At 30.8% G+C, this 26,225-nt stretch overlaps 1 protein-coding gene across 1 annotated transcript in view; it reads right to left on the bottom strand.

The window, feature by feature from the left end:
- The window catches only part of LOC142323730 (receptor-type guanylate cyclase Gyc76C-like), a 142,637-nt gene that overhangs the window by 42,683 nt on the left and 73,729 nt on the right, over nt 1–26,225 (bottom strand). Inside the window, exons 5-7 of the mRNA XM_075363890.1 lie at nt 15,386–15,626; nt 11,973–12,119; nt 1,943–2,142 (exon numbers count right to left, since the gene is read on the bottom strand). Of these exons, the coding sequence (XP_075220005.1) occupies nt 1,943–2,142; nt 11,973–12,119; nt 15,386–15,626 (588 nt within the window). The remainder of the gene's footprint in view (nt 1–1,942; nt 2,143–11,972; nt 12,120–15,385; nt 15,627–26,225) is intronic.

The raw sequence follows: 26,225 nt of genomic DNA, 5'->3' as shown, positions 1-26,225 counted from the left end.
TTATATCTTAAACTGACACTTCAGAAATTTTCACACCTGCTTCTGCTTCCTTCAATTCATTTACAATTTTTTAAAACATTTTTCTTCACTTACTTCTAAACAAAATGAAAATAATTCTGATAGTATAAAATTTATTCCAGTAATCAATATGAGCTCATGTTTACACCTAACTGAATGAATTTATTTTATATTAATTTTATTTATTTATTTTTTATGAATCGTTATTTTACAAAAAATAAACTAAAAACATAACATAAAAATATGAGCTAAGCTAAATGGAAAAGTGAACTAAACAAACAGTTAAAACCACTTTTACTAATTAAAAAAACAAGAATTAAAGATGAGTTTGATCATAAATGATAATCATAAAATATAAAACAAAAAACAGAGAAAAGTTATAAAAAAAACAAAAGCAATACAATGCACTTTATTAATCCAAGCCAAAATCAAAACTTTAGACTGCAACAAAATCCATATAAACAACTTTCCCATTGAACTGAGCACCATGACTCAAAACATCAGAAACATATAAAATAACTTAAAAACCACAACTTGCAATTTAACATAATTACAAGCAAGAAATTGGTCTTTGTTCCCAAAAATATTAAAAATAAAACTAAACACTGAGTAAGCAGGTAACTTACAAATCAATTTTTACAAAATAACAAATTAGAATATATATGGCAACTACAGGTAAAAAGTAGAACCTACAATGAAGGAATAAGTGACTTATTTAAGAAAGAAAAACTTTAAAAATATGTCATACCAAACATTGCTTGGAACCTGGTCATAAAATAAACTTAGTGCATAAAAAAATGCTTTAAAAATGACCATATAATTTTCTAAACCAAGCAATATTATTTTAATATGTGCAACCAATGGTTTTTAACTCCTTAAATCTTTACTTACACTTTACCATTGCCTAAAACTATTGGGTAAAAGATTCCTGAAAATACCATTATAAAAATTTTAAATTGTTCAATTTATAGTCAACTAATGTTAATCCCTGAAATCAAGATAGGTTATCACTTGAGATTAATTTACCAGATTTTTTAAAGATTATTTTGTAGCATGAAGAAATAAAATATTATTTTTATCATAATGTTAATACGTATGAGATAGTTTAACAAGAATTCATTTACTCAAGAGAGTTAAGTTTTACAGCTGCTCATTTACAGATAATATCAGAAGTCTGATATATACATGTCTGATGAATACATGTAACAGAAGTTACAAACACAACACACATTCCAACTATAACTGCTCTACGAATTCTTATTTACAAGCATCATTTATTTACTAAATTTATAATCAAAAAGAAAAATGATTGATGTTTATGTTAAATAGTATGCCTCACAAAACATGACAGTAGTCTTCGATGCAGTGGTCACTTATTTAATATACTGGTGAAGAAATTTATAAAGAAACTCAGTGACAAAATATTGTACTATCAGAGTAGATCTACATTGAACATTACCACGAAAATTAATGGTTAAAATTTTGATTATTTTGTAAATAAAATCTACAGATACAAATTCTTCTTTATATTAAATGATCTTTATAGACACCTAAATAGATCTAATGCTCAAGATAATTCCTATCTATCCAAGGATACATAGGAATTCCTACTGGACTACTCTAAAGGAAAATATTTCTTCATGAGTGAACAGTTAGCACTATCACTGCTTGGAGCAGATCTGGGCAAGACAGTGAACTACCTCAATATACTTTGGATAATAAAAAATGCTTATTATTTTTTTAACTTATTAGCATTATTCATCAGTTCTAAATAAGATTTGATCTTTTATGAATATTTACAATAAACTGTTAAACAAAAGAACCTGTTACTTAATAACACATAGATTGTAAGAAAACATTATAACAAGATTTATTAAATAAAACCACACATAAATAAATAAAAATAAACATAAATGATACTTACTTTATTGAAGGAGTTATTTGAGAATATAGGAGGTGTTGGAAAACTAAATGGTTCTTTTAAATTATAATCACGCACTCTTTTACTAAACTCTTCTTGATATATTTGATTTGGTGGTGATAAAACTATGACGAGTAGTGAACGTGCTCTTTTTAAAAAACCTTTATGAGTAATGCAATTAGTTCCTATATCCACTTCATTTCCTTAAATAACAAAAACAGGTATACAATTTATAATATTATAAATAATATTATATTACAAACAAAAACCAACTGAAGAGTAAGTATTATACAGAGTGAGCAATTTAAAACTGAACTGTTACAGACAAAAACACAGTTGTGACATGTAACATGTAAAGGATGAAATGATATTTTACCATATTGTAAATGATAATTTACCATATTTCTACAAAAGATGTTCAAAGTAAGCACCCTGCACAGCAATGCACTTTTGTGCTCAAATTTAGTATCACCTGATGTAACACGCTGATGTCAATGCCATCAATTATTTGCTTAATGTTCGCCTTCACTTTATCAATAGTGTGGGGATTCATTTCATAAACTTTATCCTCCAAATAGCCATAAAGAAAAAATCACAACTAGAAAAACCTGAGGATCACAAAGGCCTCTGAGCAGAGAGGCCTTTGTGAGCAGAGGATATCCTCTGCTGACAGTATGTTCTTCAGTAAAGGCTGTATGAATTCATACTAGTGAATCATTAAATGTGAACACATTGCTCCATCTTGGTGGAAGATGCCCTACTCTTTTTCACAATATGTTAACTGAGCGCAAAATTCTTCAAAAGTTACATGATATATTTCTATATTGACAGTTTGGTCAAAAAATATTCCCCCTTCTATATGATTACCAGAAAGAACACACCACAGGCAGATTTTCTCATCATGAAGTGAATGCTCAAACATCTGGTGAGGATTTTCAGTCATCCAAAACCAAGCATTGTGCAAGTTAACACACCTAGATAAATAAAATCACACCTCATCTAACAAAATATACACAATCGGGTCTGTCTGTCTATCAACAATATTTCAATAATAAATAAGTTGCAATAATTAATAAGTTTCAGTTTGTCTGTTCCATTAAATTGTTATACGATACAGTTTCAAATACGAATAGCTCTTACAGCAAAGATATGTATTTTACACCACTTCATTGTGATAACTTAAATATAGATTTTTTCAGATGGGCAGAAATTCTTCTTAGAGTATCGTCAATGGTCTCTATTGGCTAAAGGAAGGTTACCTATTTCAAATTGAATTTGAAACTGATGCTGTTGTATGCCACTTTTTAATAAAATTGGGTATGCTACTCTTTGCTGGGATATTGGTATTAAGAATTTTTTTTTGCAAATATTTTACATGTTTCTAGAAAGTATCCAGAATGTACATAAGATTCCAATATAGCAACTCTATTCTTGATCAAATAAGGTATGTTAGTCAAAGCACAGTTTCAAAGAATGAACTTACAATAAACTGAAACATGAAATTGTTGCTGTTAATAACAGCAATAGTAGCAGCGTTAAAGGTGGCATTCAAATAACTTCAGTTCAAGCCAGCTTGTTTCTGATTTAAGTTGCTCACTCGGTAGCATACTAATCACACCTGACTGGTCACTCTAATATAAGATCAACAGCCAAACTGTGTAAGATTTACAACCACTGTTAGATAGTAGTACAATTTCCATTAAAAGTACAACTAATATATTAATATTTTAACTACATTGCAACAAACTATTAATCTCAAAAAGAACTGCTTCCTTCTTTTTCCTGATGTTTCAAGAGCTGTTATCAGTTGCATTGTTCATGTCCATTTATGCTTCAGTAAGGTTTGTGCATGTTGGGTGCCGCATGTCTTAATGGAACATCATAAAAAAATCCGAATGGGATCTGCTTTGGAATTTTTTATGTGGTACACAGAAAAAGGTGATGACTTCCTTAATTCAATTTTTACTGGCGATGAAACTTGGATTTCATATTACACGCCAGAGAAAACAGCAGTCCAGTGAATGGCGTCATCATCAATCACCAACCAGACCAACAAAGGTCAAGCCCCAGCCATTTGGACGCAAACTGATGGCCACAGTGTTTTGGAATCGGTTTGGCATACTGCCGATTGATTTCATGCCAAATGGAAGGACTATAAATGCAGAAACCTACTGCAAATCTCTATGTAAGTTACGGTGCGCCATTCAAAATCAGTGACATGGGCGGCTGACTGACAGCATTGTCCTGCTGCAGGATAATGCACGTCCATATGTTGCAGGTCCAACACGTGATTTACTGAGAACATTTGGATGGGAAATTTACCATCACCCACTATATAATCCTGACTTAGTTCCTGATTACAATTTGTTTGGGAAACTGAAAGAATTTTTGAGCAGTAAGCAATTCACAGATGAACTTAAAATGCTGTTAATCAGTGGCTAAATGGACTGGCGGCAGAATATGATGAGGGTATATTGAAGTTGTGTATCGCTACGATAAATGTCTTAATTCATGTGGCGATTATATAGCGAAGTAGAATAAGGCATGTATGTAGTTTAAGAGAAATAAAAAATATTGATAAAATTTTCAGAATAGATTTTTTACAATGAAACGGTCTTTACTTTAGAGATAACCGCTTCTAAATAACTTTTAACAATTAAAATAAATGTTTATTCATTTACAAACTCAATTCCATTTATTTTTCAAAATTTTATGATCATTTAAACATTTTTTTAAATATTGGTTTTTCCAATGAAATTTCTTTCTTAAAAGAAATTTACTTAAGAGTTTTCTATTTCCTTTGAAGTACCAAATTTCCAAACTCTTTACTGAGATATGTCACAATATTTGTAACATTTTTCAGCAAATAATTAATAGTCTTAATGCCTAAAATGTAGTTTTTCATACATTAACTCCAGTGTTAACAGTCAAATATATACAGTCCAATATCTGAATTACTATTAATATTATTTTTTTTTAATAAATTATAGAATCTTTTAATGGCAATGTAACATTTACTTCTAAATAGACATTAAAATACAATTACAGTGATGAATAATTAACCAAATTTGTTTTAGACTACATTTTCAGAGGGTATGCTAACACTGATTTGTAAACATACAAAATGATAAGATCAATTTATTTTGAGGTATTTTTTGAAAAGCATGATGAAACATGGTACCTAGAAGATCTTTTTAGAGCTAATTACAGTAAATCCTTCATATATATTGAACTTATCGGTTTACATCAGAATAATTAAATAGATTTAAAAAAAGTAATTTTAATTTTTCAAATTTAAAATTAGCTGTCATGATAATTGTTCTCAATCAACCAAGTTACAGAAGATTAGTTTCTGTTCAAATTCTGAACAAACATTTTTTAGTTCAAAAGTTCAGTCTATTTTGACTGAACTTTAATTAGGCTGAGATTTTGAAAACTAAAAATATAAAACATATTTTTTTTATTTATAGACAAATGTTAGAATAACATAAAAAATATTTAAAAACTCAATTCAGTAGACATTTCTTTGAACTGTTTCTAGTGACAGCCTCTAATTTACTAAGAAAATATTTATCACTGATTATTATAATTACTTTTTCAAAAAAAAAATTATTTCATGAAAATTTAATAAAAAGCAATATCAAGTATTGTTATAATAAAAAATCTGACTACAAAGTTGTAATACTTTCCTGGCATTGTTATTTATTCTCGCAGTAAAGTAGGAAAATAATTATACATGAAAAAAGCTATGAAAGATTTTTTTGGGGTGGGGGTAATTTATGATGAAGTTTTATTTAAAATTATCATTATATATATAAATAAACCAGAAAAAGTTTTAAAAAATTTTAAAAATCAATATTTTTTTATTTTTTCTGCTCCCCCACCTTCAAAAGCACCTTCCAAGGAATTCTTTTATCTTTCTACTTTTCATGTTTAATGGGAGAAACTAAAGAAAATTCCACTAAAAAATGTACAACCAGTAAAAAATTACCTAAGATTTCTTTTGTGGGGTGGGGGTGAATTATGATGATATTTTATTGTAATATAATTAATAAGAGTTTATAATTTAAACTTTTAATTAGTTTAAATAGGCCCAAAAAAGTATTTAAAATTTAAAAAAAAAATTGTAATTTTAATTTTGATTAGCTTCCCCCCCCCCCTAATACTGCCCCCAAAGTATTTTTTTGGGTTGCTTGCACTACTACTATGCCTAGGAGGACATTTACAAAATTTCATTAAAAAATATGTAATAAATAAAAAGTGCTGTTTTTGATTTTTGGGGAAGGGGGAATTTTGGAGGAAAATGTGCATGTATTGAGCTTAATATAAAGTGGAGTTACGTTTGCAAAATTTTGAGAAAACTGACCCCCAAAAAACACATCCACATTCTGGATATATTGACCCCAAAATTTTACTAACAAATTGCCCATACATAGGAGTCTACAAAATTGGTTTATCCAGTCAAAGGTTATTAAGCTTCAAACACACCAATTCATGTACATATGTACATTACCCCCTCTTTTTTTTTTTGGAGTCCCTGGGTCATAAAACATTGAGAAATGCAAAAAACCATACCCATTTTTTGATTGATTATTGTAATTTCTTTCTTGCAGCATAGTTCTACAGCTGTGATGCCAGGAAAATAAAAACATATAATTAAATTTTAAAACAATTTATTAAGATAAAGTTTAAAAAAAATTATAATGAATGAAATTATCAGTTTTAATTACACTTTTTGTAGCAGTTTTGTTAATTATTCAAAATAACTCCTTAAAATATTTCTGCTATTTTAAATATAATATTAATGATACTATGTTTATAAACAATAAAAGAAATTAAAAAAAAAATTTTCATAACCCATAAAATCTGATTTGACTGACAAAAAATGGTTAAGTAACATACTTCCCTCCCAAGGAATTTTCCTGAGTGGTAGCCATTAATCGTTATTCATAAAGACAACTGTCATAGCTAAATGAAATAAGTTCTCGAGAACAATGAGAAGTGCTGCCATTACCCTTGACTTACTTCTGTAACGTTTTTCCAAAATCTCTGTTATATTTGGATTTAGAATCTTCCAGGTAAAGGGCTGAATTCTACACACCACTCCACCACATACATTAGCATTTTATATAAGCACACTAGTGCAGTTTTAATAACCAATGTCACTTGGAATTTGATGTTAAATAACATCAACCGAATGCAATTGTTAAGATTTTTTACTTTTTTAAATTTTTTTTTCTGTAAAAGTTGCATCAATTGTTGCAATCACTTACTAGATGTGAAAAATATCAATAACATGCAGTGAAAATGCACCAAACGTTTTTAATTTCATTGATCTACAGAAGTCAATTTATTAGACAAAACATTTGACATTGGTACTACAGCTTACTTTATACTCTTCAATTTCTAGGAAATACCCCTTTAAATGTTCCAAGTATTGCAGAACCATCATCAATCTGTACGGAATAGAATTTACTATTTTACCCAGAATTCTGTATTAAAATCTCTCAATTTATTCTTCAGACATTAAGTTTCCATTTAAAAATTCCAAAAGTCAGAAAGCAGATATTATCAAGCAAATGATATCTATCTTGAGGACATAATTACGTACCACAAAGAATGATGTTGAGCACACACATACACACACACTCAAATATTTACTCGGATCAAGTAAGCTACAGATTTATTTTATTTTTATTTTTAAAACACAATTGCAAACAATAACACAATTACAAATTTTATTTTTAATAATAATAATAAAAAGAAAATTCAATAAAACAATTTCTGAAATATAACAGAAAATATGTAACTTGCATGAAAATTTAGGTACTCTATGTAGATAATCCGTGTTAAGGGTTAATATCCAAATTTATTTGAATATTTCTTACAATAGTATGACAACTGACAAAACACAAATAAATGTATAAAAAAATACTAAATAACTAAAAAAAAGGAAATATAAATAGATTTATTACTGTAAGTAAAATTAATTTCAACTACCTACATGAGATTTAATCACTCTAGACCTTAAAGCGCACTAAAAGTTAGTAATTATGTTTACTTACTACTTTTTATAAATGAAATATGATGCATAAGTATAATGTGGCCAAATTTAAGAAAAACATAATTTTAATTGTTTTTAACAGAATTAAAAACAGAGGGCTTCAATTCAACTCAAATGTACATCTATTTTTTATCAATGTTCAATCTTCCTTCTCACTAAATATATTAGTTTCTAGTAGGGGCAGTAAGTCCTGGCACCCATTGTAAGTTCAATTCTGCATAGTTTAACAGGAGGATTTAAAATTTTTTTTTTTTCTACACAGATAATTTAGTTATTTTTTTTAGTAGCAGACTGTTACGGTAAAATTATTATAGATTGATATCATTACAATTTTTTTTTTTGTCTTTAGTCATTTGACTGGTTTGATGCAGCTCTCCAAGATTCCCTATCTATTGCTAGTCGTTTCATTTCAGTATACCCTCTACATCCTATATCCCTAACAATTTGTTTTACATATTCCAAACGTGGTCTGCCTACACAATTTTTTCCTTCTAACCTGTCCTTCCAATATTAAAGCGACTATTCCAGGATGCCTTAGTATGTGGCCTATAAGTGTGTCTCTTCTTTTGACTATATTTTTCCAAATGCTTCTTTCTTCATCTATTTGCCGCAATACCTCTTTATTTGTCACTTTATCCACCCATCTGATTTTTAACATTATAATAAGCAAAATATTTTTGTGTGAAAATTTAAGAAAATTAGTAGGAAAACTTTAAGGGAAAAAACTAATACAAAATCCTGCATTTCAGAGAACATGCTGACAAGAATGAGCCAGGACTTATCTTATGATTCATAGAATAAGCTACCCAATTTAAACCAAGAAAAACGTTTTTATTGTTTTTTTTTAACATTGGCTTTTAAGTTGGTATTAGTAAGTTGTAGGTTGTTGTTTTTGTCACCAACTTTTAAAGTTACAATTAAAAAAATATATTGTGATGTTAAAGGCTAGGAATAATGGTCTTCAATTTAAAGCTAGCCATGGATGGTGTGAGAAATGAAAAGCCAATGTCTGTCACTGAATTGCAGAACCTCCATCTGCCAGAAGTTACAATCAAATTATGAGTATAAATTAGTGCAATATCAATGTTACATAGTCAATCTACGATTAAAGAAACAATACTGTCTCAGTCAAACTGATAATGCTGATGAAGTTGCTATGTTCTTTCATATGCCACCAAATTACACTGTAAGTGAAAAGTGACAAACACCAAGTAACAGTAAAAACAACTGGATAAGAGAAAATAAGAGTAATAGTTACGTTGAATGCTACTGCAGACGGAAATTATCACCATATGTAATTCTGAACAGGAAAACTGAGCCAAAAGAAAGGTTCTGTGATGATGTTATTGTTCAAGCTCAACAGAACACCTGGATGATGAGCGATTAATGCAGGTTTGGTTAGGATGTGTAAGGGAACATAGACCGGTGGACTTCTGAAATGAAACAGTACATTAGTGATGGATGCTTTTCATGGTAATTTGTCTGACAACATTAAAACAAAACTGACAAATGGAAAATGTGATTTAGTTGTAATTCCTGGCGGTATGAAAGTCAATTACAACCACAGGATGTCGGGAGTCTTTAATAAATCTTTTAAAGATCATATTCATGCAGAATACAATTAGTGGCTGACTGAAAACAATCATCCCCTTACACCAAACAGCAAAATTAAACAAGCATCATCAGCAACAATTGTAGAATGGATATCAAAAGCCTGGAATAATTTGCCATCAGAAATAGTTAAAAAGTAATTCTTGAAGTGCTGCTTGTCAAATGCATTGGATGGTACATCATTGGTATGATGTACTTTGGAACCACAGTGATGCAAATGAATCCAACTCACATGAAACGACAACGATGATTGACAACATAGAAAGCTAGCGAGACACACTGTTTAGTCACAAAAAATTACTGTGATTAGGGAAAAAATGCCATACTTATAAAGCTAATATGTACTTAGCTAACTAAATTACATTTGAGGTACTATAATACAAAATATAGTGTTAAATGCTTTCGATTTAGTTGTTTATTGCATATTTAGATTATTCAATAGATTGTTTTACATTTACCTTTTTATATTCATTTTTCAAAATAGGATTAACTTAATGAAAAATACTGATATATACAAAATACTTATATGACTTCCTGTAATTTACAATAAATAAATTATACAGTATTTTAATATTTCTATTGGATATTTTTATTTTTTCCAGAAATTATCTACTAAATTTAGAGTGCGTCTTAAATTTGATGGCATCTTAAATTCGAAGAACTACTGTATTATGAAATCTATTCCAATTCTTTTCTTACTTTTATCATGATAAAAGTTTCTCAACTTTGGATTTATTTATTTTTATAAAATAATTAATTTACTTGCTAAGTGTAATTAATTAATTTACTTGCTCACTTTTTATAGGATTATCTATAATTTGGAAGAAAAAAAATAAAAAATGAAAATAAACAATTTTTAACAAATATTAAATCAGACCTAAATAATGGCTCTAAAAAGACACAAAAATTGTTTTTTTTTTTTAAATTGGCAGTTATGTTAGTCGGTAGATTGTTGGAAGATGTTTTTTATTTGACATCAATTTCTTTCTAAAGGTTGATATTAAATATTAACTTTAAAAAAATATTTTTTTTTTGTTTTTAGTGAAGTAATTATTTTATTTGGTTTTATTCTGTTAATTTCTCTTTTATAATAAATATGATAAATTTGTTCTCCTCCAGTATTACTTGAAATTTAAAGAATAATTTTAAAAAAATTCAAATTAAGTTTTTTTTTAGAAATAAATTAAAAAAGAAATTAAAACAACAGTTTTCTTTTAAAATGAAATTGCTCTAAAAAGTAGAAAATAATTTTTCAGTGATTATAAGATAATCAAAATAATTTTCAACATTTGTAAAAAGAAAACCATTGTGTGCTCGTAAAATATTACTTTGTCTAATCATTTTAATTTATGTACACATTTTTATCTTTTTAATTCTCACAGAACACCTATTCGAATTCTTCAGCAATATTTTACGAACGCACAATAGTTTTCTTTTTACAAATGTTGAAAATTATTTTGATTATCTTTATAATCACTGAAAAATTATTTTCTACTTTTTAGGGCAATTTTGTTTTACAAGAAGCCATTGTTTTAAAGATTTTTTTAAATTTATTTATTTTTTACTTTTTAGTCTCCCACCTGCACTGAAAATCACAAAATCAAAAATCAAAATCAACATTTATTTAGTTATAATAACAAATTGGTTTGTCGTCATAACAATATCAGAAAACTTACAGTAACGAAAGGTTATAGTAACAAATCCATTTTGTTATCGTAACATACTCATTTTGCTGTCACAACACAAACCCTTATTTACTGAAACATATGATCTGCAATTCATATGTAAATACAAAAATATGTTTTCACAATGTCTGCCATATTAGATTTAGAACAATATTAAATAATATCTGCCAAACTGGATTTAGAATGATAATGAATATGCTATATTATATTGTCATCAGAATCAAAGCTGTGTGCAAAATTTCAGCTTCATTGGATAACAAGAAGTGTGTCAAATTTCAGTTACTAAATTTGACCTATACAGGATTTTGAACATAAGAAAACCATTGAAAAACTACTTTTGTGAATATTTTTTTACTGACATGGAAATGTGATACTTCCTGATAATGGTTGAAAATTTTCTTATAAATCTTCTTTTTTTTTAATTTATCCATAACAAAACTAGATTTGAGTCTTCTCTCTAGGATTAATAATAGGGACTGGTGCAAAAAGTTAATTTAGTTAAAAAAAAACTATATGTGTTTTTTACAACAATTAGCTACCTTAAAATTCAATTAGCATATAAATAATAAAATTGATACGATTCTTTTTTTATTTAATTTTTCTTCACGTCAATTTTTTTCTTCGTAAGTTGTAAATAATAAAATATCCTTTATATAATGAATATGATACCTACTCCACAAGTACCTATAGGCTTCCTTATATGAGTAAGTTCCTGGATCTACATAAATCACCATATATTCACCATTATCAAATATTCCTAGCGTTTGCATTGTCGCCATCATTTCATGCAAAGTGGTAACAGTTCCCAAGAATACATATACTGTAAAAAAATAATAATAAACACACACAAACATAATATTAATTTTTATCACTACTAGACAATTCATATTTTGTTATATCATATAACACTACTTATAAAAACGATTCATATAAATTTTCATATAATTATAAAAAAGTAGGATGACTGTAACTGGATTTTGAGCTTATTGTTTTTAATATGAATAATTTCATTTACAAAAATTTCAGTAATGAGTTTTTTTAAATAAAACAAATAAAAATGTTTGGTTTGTGGTTAAAAGAAATTTAAATATCATTGCAGTCAATAAAATAGTTCACTTTTTAGAAAAAAATACTTGCAGAAAGCTCATTTTTAAGAATTAATTCACACTAACTCAGAATCACCTTTAGTGAGATCAAGTAGACCTTCAAGACACAAATTCAATGACCATCCTTCTTTATTTTCCATTGCTTTATGGGTGAAATTACTTACTATCTTCAATACAAAATTGAATCTAATGATTCATTACAACAATGAAGAAAAACAAACTTTCACTGAGCAGAAAAATAATAAATCAACAATGAAAAAAAAATAAAATTAGGTAAATACAACAGGGTTTTGCCTGTAGTATATTTGCCTATAGCAGGTTACTAGTAGTAGGTTCTGCCTGGTAGACAATACAACAGTATCTATACCTGAAGTTAATTATTTAAAAGAAACTGAAAATTGTACAATAGCAACTATCTAACTTTAAATATGAAGAAAACTATCGCATTGTGCTTCTCAGATAGATGCAAACATTGCTGATCATGTGGATAGAATTCCCACAACGTAAAAGTTTCTGTTGCCTATAAAACAAAATTTACAGGTGTTTTATTAGATGACAAATTCTCGTGGGATGATCAAACTGATTTCTTTTGTAACAAAATCATAGTGTACTGTTTTGCTTTGAACTGCCTTAATAAAACTCTAAGCTTGTCATCTTCATTAAGTATTTATTATGTCTACATATATTCTCATATAAAGTATTATGTCATCTCTAGAGGCTCCCTCAAAAAGTCAGAACAATACATGAATCTCAGCTGATGCAGGATGTCAGCATTGCTAACACATTTTGGCAACAAGATGCTAAGAAGTTTCAGGTTATATTTTTACAGAGTCAATCTGTCAACTGTATAGATTAAATCATCATAGCAAATATAGGGGACCAAGACAGTGTCCACACATATTGTGCTGTTAAAATGATTAGAATACAAGGACCATTTTTCTTTGAGAAGTCTAATGTACTTGAATAAACAACAAAACTTTTGATACCGAGCTTAATGAAGACAAAAAAGAGAGAAAAAAGCTAACTATCCCATTATCAAAATAAAGCACTTTAATACATAAATTAAAACTTTACACAACATTAGATAAGATGGGGCAAGTTACAATAATGCAACATTAATAAAATGTGCCTTGATGATCCAATCAATGGATTTAACAGCATATGATTTTTACCAAAAGGGATTCATGAAGGATTCTATTTGTATGTCCTCATAGCCAGTTGATTTCACAGAAATTTGAAATTGCTGCTGTAATGTGAACAACTATGAATTCTTAAACATGTATGGAACAAAATACTTCCAAAAACATCTAGGTACCTGACTCATCCATAAATGCATTGAACAATGTAAAAAATTAGAGTCTACATACATATTTTAATGCAGAAAAAATTTGGAAAATGTTTCATAAATTTTAATCATAACTATTCATTCTTTTTTAAAGAATTATGAGCAATCCTGTTGCATGATTTAACGAGGCACTATTTTTTTTTTAATCACATTAGTTCAAAACTTCATGTATGGAAATATGGAATGGAAATTATGAAGTTAGTTTATGAAAAATTCCATCTCATTCGAACGTGGAACCTTCATCCTTCTGGATGAAGGAAGGCTGTCATGAACCCAATAAACTTAATTCATTAGCCAAGTTCAAGATGACCTTTTATAGCAGCACATACAATAAAGAATAAAATTATATTTTTAAAATACTAATTTATTAACCGATTTAATAAAATATGTTCATCAAACAATCCTAAAGTTTGATAATTTAATTATACAAGGGCAATTCGGAAAGTAACTTTCGATTCGTTATTAAAAAACACTAATTGATAAAAAACAATTTATTACATTCATCTTATAGCTACTTTTCTACATAATTGCCATCCAAATTTAGGCACTTGTATCTGTAAACAAGTTTTTGGATGTCCTTGTCATAAAGGTTTGTTGCCTGTAGTAGTAGTGATGGTTAAACAACTCCAATTTGAAACTGTCGATTTGGTGATGAGTGTGTACTGCAGTATGCAGATGAGTGTTGTTTTGAAGAAAAACAATGCCTAAACTCAGCATGTTGCGTCATTTGTTTTGTATGGCCCTTCTCAATTTCTTCAATGTTTCACAGTAAGTTTCAGAATTATTTCAGTTCAGGGATATTTGGAAATTAACCTTTGGTCCTCGGTATTGCAAGGAGTTGAAAAACAGCATTACAACCTGGCTTAATTCACAGGCAGCAGAGTTCTATGACGAGGGTATTCAAAAACTTGTTTACAGATATGACAAGTGCCTTAATTTGGACAGCAATTAAGTAAAAAAGTAGCTTATAAGATGTATATAATACAGAATTTTTTTACCAATTGGTGTTTTTTTAATAACGAATCAGAAGTTACTTCCCAAACAGCCCTCATATGTTGAAAAGTATCAGTTAATCCAATCAACAGTATATGTAAACTGTGATATGTGTAGTCCAAAATAAATTGAAATCACAGACTCCTTTAAGTTTCATTCCAATCCAACAATTGAGAGAATGTTAAGAGTAATTATTGCTAAGCTGTTATTACATAAGCATTATGATAGTGCAAGACTTGGTTCAACTCTAGAAAAATTACTTAAATTGGATTTAAATACCTTCATTTTTGGTAATGGCACCTTCATTCTTATTTTTAAATGTTATTTGGGGCGTTTTCCTCCATACTTAATACTAATTATTGATCTTTTGTTCTGTGCAGATTTAGTGAAACATATGATGCACAGGCTGTAATCAAGCGCCAACTTATGTATACCTTAATTCAAGGGGTTAAGTCAATGCCTAAGACATGTTAGTAAAGTGTAGATATGACATACTTCATATCCACACCATCTTATTTCTCATAAAGTTATTAAAATTCCATCTGTTTTCATAATTAAGATAGTATTTTTTTTAAATAAAAAAGTAACATGATATAAAACAAATTATTAACTATAATGATAAAAGGAAAAAAGACCACTTACTTCTAGTTCCATTCTTAGTATTTCGAATAAGCTGATACCAAAATCCATTCTGGCAGCAGTCAGTGTTTTTAATACAACATTCATGCATATCAGCTACTATCATATAATGATTAACAGTCAAATTATTCTGAAATGCTTGATTTTGCAGAGACTTAGCAACAGTTTCCCATTCATCTTCAGCTATTATTGAAAACTTTTTCCAGTTATAGTACTTTAACAGTGAGATCACAGATTTTGTTACCTAGGAAAACAAACAAAAAACTAATTCTAAATACAGACTGAACAAAATTTAAATTTAAAAAGAATTTTTATATAAAACTGAAAATTAATGAAATAAACTTACACGAAAATCATATACAGAATACTTTTATCATCAAAATACAAAGCCCAAAAGTTTATAAATTAAAGTTCACTGATCGCACAGCTTTATATAAGGCAAACAGGATGTAACTTCACAATTTCAATGAACACATGAATGTGCCCCACAGGAACATATGAGTTTGCATACACAAAAAAGGTCCACATCTTAGCAAAACTCAATTTTATGAAGCATGTAAACAAACAGAAGTAAACAATGTGGATAAACAACATGTATTAACAAAGTTCAAATACATTTATTTGTATTAACTGACTCAAAATAAATTAAAATTTATCTTTATTTTATTTTTTAAGTATCAGTATAATTTTTTTTTATAATAGAAGAATTTTCAAGATTGTTGTTTTTACATATCCCAGTCTTGATTATTGCTTTGATGCAAGTTTGTTACCAAAGGTAAAGAAGTACTAGTCAGAGTTGTTTTCTTCTCTAAGTTCACTACAAAATCAGTCCCTTTTTTATACAGTCTAAAAGGTGTCATTTGTAGAGGTGAAAATTCGTTAATTTCAGTGGGTTTGTCATGCTTATGTGCACCAGCAGTTTGGCTCAGTGAAAAACCCAAATGAGAAATCACTTTACTCCTTATTACTCTTAATAAGCCTGGCATACGATATTTTTTGTCTCAGTCAGTTCAGGTGTAGCTTGTATCAAAGATCAGATTGCCTATAACTTCTTTTGGTTATGGTACTCAAAATATATACAAAAAAAAGTAGATTATCATGACAGATAACAGAGCTTTTCAAGATGACTAATAAAATAATCTTATTTTCAAATTTTTCAGAAGAAATTTTATCTACCTTTAAACAATTAATATTTGAAGCACAATTTTCACTGTAAAATAGAGTAATTTTTTATCAATATCTGTTTTTATAATGAAGATTATACTTTTTTTTTTGTCTTCAGTCATTTGACTGGTTTGATGCAGCTCTCCAAGATTCCCTATCTAGTGCCAGTCGTTTCATTTCAGTATACCCTCTACATCCTACATCCCTAACAATTTGTTTTACATATTCCAAACGTGGCCTGCCTACACAATTTATTCCTTCTACCTGTCCTTCCAATATTAAAGCGACTATATGCCTTATATGTGGCCTATAAGTCTGTCTCTTCTTTTAACTATATTTTTCCAAATACTTCTATCTTCATCTCTTTGCCGTAACACCTCTTCATTTGTCACTTTATCCACCCATCTGATTTTTAACATTCTCCTATAGCACCACATTTCAAAAGCTTCTAATCTTTTCTTTTCAGATACTCCGATTGTCTAAGTTTCACTTCCATATAAAGCGGACACTCCAAACATACACTTTCAAAAATCTTTTCCTGACATTTAAATTAATTTTTGATGTAAACAAATTATATTTCTTACTGAAGGCTCGTTTAGCTTGTGCTATTCGGCATTTTATATCGCTCCTGCTTCGTCCATCTTTAGTAATTCTACTTCCCAAATAACAAAATTCATCTACCTCCGTAATCTTTTCTCTTCCTATTTTCACATTCAATGGTCCATCTTTGTTATTTCTACTACATTTCTTTACTTTTGTTTTGTTCTTGTTTATTTTCATACGATAGTTCTTGCGGAGGACTTCATCTATGCCGTTCATTGTTTCTTCTAAATCCTTTTTACTCTCAGCTAGAATTACTATCATCAGCAAATCATAGCATCTTTATCTTTTCACCTTGTACTGTTACTCCAAATCTAAACTGTTCTTTAACACAATTAACTGCTAGTTCCATGTAAAGATTAAAAAGTAACGGGGATAGGGAACATCCTTGTCGGACTCCCTTTCTTATTACAGCTTCTTTCTTATGTTCTTCAATTATTACTGTTGCTGTTTGTTTCCTGTAAATGTTAGCAACTGTTCTTCTATTTGAACCCTAATTTTTTTAAAATGCTGAACATTTTATTCCAGTCTACATTATCGAATGCCTTTTCTAGGTCTATAAATGCCAAGTATGTTGGTTTGTTTTTCTTCAATCTTCCTTCTACTATTAATCTGAGGCCTAAAATTGCTTCCCTTGTCCCTATACTTTTCCTGAAACCAAATTGGTCTTCTCCTAACACTTCTTCCACTCTCCTCCCAATTCTTCTGTATAGAATTCTAGTTAAGATTTTTGATGCATAACTAGTTAAACTAATTGTTCTGTATTCTTCACATTTATCTGCCCCTGCTTTCTTTGTTATCATGACTATAACACTCTTTTTTGAAGTCTAACGGAACTTCCCCTTTTTCATAAATATTACACACCAGTTTGTATAATCTATCAATCGCTTCCTCACCTTCAAATCTTTTAACGCTCTCTTAAATTCAGATCTCAGTATTGTTTCTCCCATTTCATCCTCTTCAACTTACTCTTCTTCCTCTATAACACCATTTTCTAATCATTTCCTCCATACAACTCTTCAATATATTCCACCCACCTATCGACTTTACCTTTCGTATTATAAATCGGTGTATCATCTTTGTTTAACACATTATTAGATTTTAATTTATGTACCCCAAAATTTTCCTTAACTTTCCTGTATGCTCCGTCTATTTTACCAATGTTCATTTCTTGCCTAATCCAACCGCATTAGGCAAGTAATGCGGTGCATGCACAGAGACGGTGGACGCCGTCTCTGTGATGCACAAGCTTAGGAGGATTGCTAGAAAGGATTACGTACTGACGGGTCGTCATTTGTACATGGTGTACCGGGGTGTCTTCGAAAGTATGACCTCTTACGCAGCGTCCGTTTGGGCGCATAGGTTGGATAGAAATCGAGCACTTATTCAAAATTTAAGGAGTGCCCAGCGCAGAGCCTTAATTGTATGTACTGGTGTTTTTAAAACAACCTCCTACGAGGTTACCACTGTATTGGGAAAGGCTCTCCCAATCGATTTAGTGGTGAAAGTTCGGGTGGCCATGTGGAAATTGCGAAGAGGCAGGGAGGCCGAGGTATTTGGGGTTCGATTTCGAGCCGGGCTTGTACCGGAGCGGAACGGTGAATCTCAATGCTCCGGTTCTAAATTACGAACAGTTGCCAATCTCCCGCCTGCGGAAGAGGCTTTACAGCCTCGCGATGGAAGCACGGCAGCAAGAATGGACCCTATGAAATGTTGCCTACGACGGGGTGTTCCGGCTCCCGATACCCCCAAAAGTCGCTATGCTGGGCTGTGCGGATGATCTGTCCCTCGTAGTTGAAGCCGTAAATAAAAGATAGGCAGTCGAGAAAACCACCAGTGCCGATAATATAGTGAGAGAATGGCTGAAAGAGGTTGGCCTACGACTGGCACCAGACAAGACTGAAGCTGTAGTGATCACACACGCCAAGAATACCTACCTTAACGATATCATTAGAAGGACAAAGAATTGTGTCTCCACAGGCGATTAAGTACCTGGGCGTCTGGATGGACTCGCGGCTAAGCTTCGGCTCCCAAATAAAAGAAGCATGTGAGAAGGCCGGAAGAACTAGAAAATTAGTTGCTGCCCTCCTCCCGAACTGTCCCGGCCCACGACAAAAACGGAGGAAGCTGCTAGTGAGCGTAATCTACTCGAAGCTCCTTTACGGAACAAAGGTGTGGGAAGGGTAATGAAGTACACAAAGTACAGAGAAATGATGGAGGTGACACACAGGAAATGCTCCCTGAGAGTAACGGCAGCCTACAGGACTGTGTCCAAGCATACAGCAGAAGTACTTGCGGGACTCCTCCACATAGATCTAGTATTTGAGCTATGGGTCAGACTACGACAGCTTGAGCCCCTTTCGTCAGCAGATAAAAGGAAATGGAAGACGCTGACTGAGGAGATGGAGAACAAGTGGCAAACGGTGGAATGACAGCACAAAAGGCAGGTGGCCACACCACCTGATAGGAGATGTTAGGCGATGGTGTAGGAGAATCCAAGGCTCACTAGACTACTGCCTTATTCAGTTTATGGCGAGCCATGGAGGGTACAGGACATACCTCTTCAAATTCAGCCTTGATAACGAACAGACTTGCCCGACATGTGGAAGACGAATTGCCGCTTCATGTATTCTTCGAGTGTCCGAGATATGAAGAACCAAGGACAGAACTACTAGACTCTCTGGGCAGAACAAAAATGTTCCAACCGAAGAAAGTGATTGACATCATGATAAAGAAAGAAGAACACTGGAAGGCGATTGCCGCGTTAACAAGAACTATAATGAACGACCTCAGAGCATGGCAAGAGTCACGTGCAGATATGCGGTATCAGTGGTCGCGGGGGAGGACAGGTCTGCGGACGAGCGACTAGGCGGTCCTCCGCACATCTGTGGGTCGGCTGGCTGCAAAGAAGCCGTGGGCACTCCTCCCGCGTGCCTGAAGTCGTCCGCAGGTGTTAAATATAAGGTAAGATAAAGGCATGTAACTGCCCTGACTAATAACGTAATAAGACATGTAATAAATAGGAAGGTATGTAACTAACTGACTGTATATATTATTTGTAATTAAATTAATATGTACTTCTATTGTAAAAAAAAAAAATGTATAGATTGTATATATTAAAAATTGTATAGATGTATATGTATGTATTGATCATTGTATGTTCACATGTTTATTTTATTCCTATTGTGTGTGTATGTATGTTAGTTGTTAATGTATTGTATGTTAGGAAGTAGTTTGAGTAAGTTAGTTTATGTTGATTGGGCTGATGCTCTTTCTGAGTACGTTGTGTCTCTTGCTTTGTTTGCGTACAGTTTAACTGTGTTGCGATCTATTTTCTGCAGTATATTAGTATGCTGAGTTGTTCTTACGCTGTTTATGTGTGATTAAATGTGGCATGAATGCATGAAAGGGTGTATTCCCTCCTTCCTGAAAGAATGCTACATCAGCGGTCCCAGGAAGGGTGGGCAGCCAGGGATGGCGGTTTAGTCGGTAGTGCGCAGGTTATCATGCATACACAATAATATCTTGCGGAACCTGTTAGCGACCCCGACCCTGCCCAAGTTGTACGGGCGTCTGTAAAACGGATTCCACACCTCTATAACACATAAAAAAAAGCTGGCGTGAATTCTTTAAAAACACTCATTTTCATAGTAAATTATTGGAGAACAAGATTGAACAGCGAAAAAAAAACATTTTCATTGTATTTATTGGTAAACAAAATCGAACAGTGACGTTACGATAACTAAATAGTTTAATTAATACAATAATTAATTAATAATAGATTTGACTATTACAACAAAAAAAATAAATAAATAAATAAAAAAATAAAAAATTAAATTGGATTAAAAAATGTTTTATCTAGTTTACGCGTATATCGGCTAAATATAAATTTATGTATTATTTCAAATTATAAATAATATTTACTTTTATTAACAATAATGATGGGTGTGTGAAATTTTTAATTAATAAGAAGCATCCCAGTGGTGGCGTAGATGTAACGAAAAAGCTAAATATTCTCAAAGAAAATCAGGTACATATTTCTTCTCTAATAGTAGTACTGAATTTCCATATTATTATGAAACTTTTAAAAAACACATAAATGTAGAATAAAACAAGATTTTAAACAAGTCTTGCATCAAACTTGTATGAATTTATACCGATTAGGTACGTGATTTTTTAGCCAGGTTTCATCTTTCGTTGTACATAGGTATAGTATAAATAATATGTAAATATATTACAAGATAAAACAAAACAACAGAGTTTAAGTTCAAGGTTACAATCGAAAAACAACTTTTGACCACTTGTGTGTTTAAGATTTGTTAAGCCTATCTTTAATACGTACTTTGATATATTTGATCATTCTAATCCTCTAATTCAATTAGTAATTTATTAATTTTTTTATTTTTATTTTTGTAAATCCTATAGTAAAATAATACGCGATAACGTACCACTTTTTTTCCTTCATCAATGTGGACTACAAAAAATACCGACATTATATAAATAATTTAGTGGTTATAAGTAATAAATAAGTAAAACTTACAAGTAAAATTGTGTTGTCTATTTGGTATAATAGTTGTCACATGAATAATCATGTCAGGCTTACTAGGGAAATTAAAAAGTGATCTCAAGCTTTATTCTCCCTGGGACAAAAATGTAGGGTCTTTCATTTGTAGGGTCTTTCATTGTTCAAAAAAGTATGCGTAATATCAAACAATTTTTTATTTATTTTGAAGCTTATAACTTTACATTATGATCGATAAACAATCTCATTCATATGACCACCACGGCTTTGTCTGACACAGTCAAATCTATCAACAAAACTTTGCGCGACTTTCGCACAAAACAGATTAAATTCTAATAACGCGTCGAATAGTTACTTTCAAGTCAAATAAATACTTAATAAATGATATACTTATTCCGTGCTTCTAGCACTTCTGATAATTTCCCTATATATAGAATCGCTTTATCAATAAATATCCTTGCCGTCCGTTAATACTTTGTGCACCGTAGTAGACATGTGGTACCAATGATACAATTCTACGTACTTTCGTGCAGTCGCAATCGCATAAAACGATATCAATTTCATACCCACATGAATCTTATTTTTTCAATAATTATTGAAAGTGTTTATAATTTTAATACATTTTGCTAGTACTTCAGTTACTCTTTAACAGTAAAAGGAGAGTTTACGACATGAATATATAAAGTTTAAATGTTTAAAATTACGTTTTTAAACCGAAAAGTGTTATTTTTTCACAGTTTTTAGTTGCAAATTGTGGAACTCTAGGACAATAAAGTAATTTCACTATATTATATTTTTCTGAGATGATTCCATTTCGCACAATCGAAATCGATTTAATAGATTGATTTTAACACTATTTGAACTAGGTCCGCTCTCGACTAACAACTATCTTATAGCGTTGCTTAACTTCGAATAACAGACTTAATTGCGCCCTTATCTACTTACTCAATGTATTTTCTTATCTGTCAAACAGCAGTGTAACCAATCATAAGTAATAATATCCCATATAGGGACTTCATTTTTACTCATCACGGCCATCTTTTAAGGATCCTGAAATACTGTGCACCTTTAATTGTTGAGTTAATTGAATCTTATACGGATAAAAAAAAAAATTATGCAAAATTTGCCATGTTGTTGTTGAAGAAAAGCGCAATTCTTCAGAACGATGGGAAATAGATAAGTTTCGATTTTCACGAACACTTACATTAATATTCTCTCGACTCCTTGCATTTTTTTTGTAAATTAATGTTTCAACATCAAGTAGAGAAAAATACTCTTCGAACTTTTTAACCAAACGATGAATTGTCCTTTTATTTGGCCTACTATGCACACCATAAAAATCGTGAAACGCACGATACGTAGCTGTAATCGATTCCATAATTCGATAATAAATTTTTATGTTTTGTAACATAAAATTGGCTCTTTGTTTTGCCTCTTCCTTTCTCTTTCTTTCTTTGTTTTCTTCTTTTCTTTTGTTAATTGCCTCTTTGTTGAGGCGTGTAGCATTCTTCCATGATGATTTGTCATAAACTATTGAAAACAAATTACGCTTGAAAAATTTGTTTAAATTCAACGTAACCACCACAATTTGTCTACTTTTTGTGCTCAGTTTGAAAGACCCCTTACTATTACAAATCAATAAGTGAAACCCACCGAAAATGTATTTTAACCTGACAGGTTACACCTTCATAGGGACTGGTCTATAATAAATTATCATTACTGCCAGAGAAAAAATAATAAAAAGAATCTAATTAGATTATATTTGCATACGATCAAAGTATATAATATATCCAGACGAGGAAGCAGAACCGGTTCTATTAACGTTTCGTAAATTCCACGTTTGTAAAGATACAAAATTAAATACGATTCATGTATATTAACATGGAAATTAATAAATAAATGAACTAACTTATTAATAAATGATTTATTAATAGGGAAATATTAAAAATTTTAAAGTAATAATCTGAACCAAAAACCCTAACCCCGATGGAAGGAACAACAGATATGGGACGCCTTTTCAGATGAAAATACAGTACTGTATGTCCCTGTGACTTTTTAATAAAATATTTAATATATTCTAGAATCAGTACTTAGTGGGTATGATCTACAGTAATGTTATAAGACGACATTATCGAATCGATGGAAATCGGCCGAGATGTGAATCCATGTCTGTCGGAACCAACGTAAAGCTAAATTTTTATCAGCTTAAACTTTTTCCTGTTGAAGAAAGAACACAAAAAAGCTTGTTAAAAATAGCCAACTAATATCATCATTAAAAATTGCATCAAGACTAGTTCCGTTTACGATCGTAAATGTTCATTTATATATTGTAAAGAGGTCGTTAGGTACAGTTTTTGCATGTAAAATTGAAAGTCTATTTATTAAGACATCATTCCCTGAATCGCTTACCCATTGGATAAAAGGAAACACGGATATCACCCGCATACTTCAGTTTTTATTAGCCATGGCCGATGACTGATTACTAAAAGAAGGTTATACCTTTTTGAATTTTAGGCAATGAGCGCGCTAATAGTGCGGCAAAAGAAGCTTGTTTCCAGCCTCCTTTGACCAATCGCATTGTTTCCAACGATCTAGTATGTTCTCTGAAGGGGATAGTTCATGAGTGGCTAAGCGAATGGGATGCTACTTTTAACAATAAACTTCATCGAACTAATAACAATGTATCACTATGGAGCTCCTCATACAGAAATAATTGTAGAGAGGAGGTTATTATTTGTCTTTTGCGAATAAGGCATACTACTCTTGCACATAAACACCTAATGAATTAGACCGATGCACCCGTTTGTGCTCGCTGCGACAGCAAACTAACTATACACCACATCCTTGTGGATTGTGTCTGATATGTGGCAATGTGGCATTGCGCCGAAAGTTTAAAATAGGGGCTAACTTCCAAAATATCTGAGGAAACAATAAGAGTATGTTATCGAATGTTTTACGAATTCTAAGGCCGTCCGTTTACATTAAAATATTTGAATTACTGTAGTGTGTTTCAGCTATTTATGTCATTTGCCGTAAAGCAGATGCCGTAAAATTACCATTTTATTACTTTAATTGAGATATATAATGTGATATGTCTTATGTTTTTATTTCGCTTTTAACACAGGTTACAGGCTTTTTCCTATTAAGATGTATTTTTACGTTACTGGGTTTTTAATTAATTTTTAATGTCTATTTATTTACGACAAAAATATCGTGTCCGGACGACGGGAAAGCGTTTTTCGCCCAGAAAAAAAATCCTTCAATAATTGTGTTCTTAGTATGTTTATAATGGAAAATTAAGTTAAAATCCTATTAAGAAAGTATTTGATAGTGGAAAATTACGTCAAGAAAAATTCTTATAATCGCCGTCAACGAACTATTCTGGAAAAATGGAAAAAGTATTGACCATGAAATGTGCAATTGAAGCTGATAAAAGATTTCGTGAAACAAAAGGTTTGGTCCTGGATAAGAAACGGGTCCGATAGGGGAGAATTTTAACAAATAAACGTAATAGAAAATATTCAAACATTAATTACTAAGTCTTTCACGAAATTAAACAAAAGCATATTTCTTTAGGTTCAGTCCTTACCAATAAAGAAGAATACTGAAAATCTATCACTAACAACTGAATTTTTTTCAAGGTTTAACTCCGCTGACTGCTTTAAAAGAGTCGACTTATGTCAATGAAGCTTGATTCGAGGCAAAATTGATGTTAGAGCGACGTTTTTCAGGAAAAAGCGTGATTGCACCCCAAGGTGAGCTACTGGTATAAACTGATCTACAGGACCTGAAATCCTGGAAATTCGCATAATTTTATTGTATCTGCTCTGATTTCATCAAAAACAAAAACCAAGGCATCCGGAATGGAATTTTTAAGGCAAATGGTGATAGACCCCTATTTTATGAAACCACTACTATAAATGTTGAAGCTTACTAAAATATTATTCTACAAATTATTGTTCTGACCCAAGAGGAAGAGCGTGACTATTCATTCCGACAGGAAAATGCTATTTTTCATGCTGTCAATTCTATACAAAGATCAACGCTACATAAAGATACTGTATGAAATCATTTTGGTAAGAAAAATCATTTAGACAAAACTATTGCCGAAAAGATCCCACTCTGAACACATTAGCCTAGATTTCTTTTTGTCGAGCTAATTAAGACATTCCTGCAAGAAAATTTAAACGCTCTAGTCGAAGGTAAACTCTACTGATGTCACTCAGGAAACAGTTTACGGAAAGTTACAAAAAATGAAAAGAAACACACTGGAACGTGTTAATAAACAAATTGAAACGGTTGAAAATATATTCTTTTTACGTTTTAGTGTTTGTAACTATGGATTCTTTTTTAACTTGTACCAATAAAATATTGAGAAAAAAATGAAAATACGTTCACAAAATAAAAGATAACTTAAGATGAATATACCAATCAAAAAAAAAAAAAAAATTAAAATTAAAAAAAAAACAGCAAAAAAAATAATGGAGCCTAAATAAAAATTATTTATATTAATTATTTATTATTTTGCGTACATAATTAATAATACAAAACACTTAA

This window comes from Lycorma delicatula, chromosome 4, assembly GCF_047948215.1.
Source record: "Lycorma delicatula isolate Av1 chromosome 4, ASM4794821v1, whole genome shotgun sequence".
Lineage (NCBI taxonomy): Eukaryota > Metazoa > Arthropoda > Insecta > Hemiptera > Fulgoridae > Lycorma > Lycorma delicatula.
The sequence above is the reverse complement of the archived record's forward strand: the minus strand, read 5'-3'. Positions and strand labels throughout refer to the sequence as shown.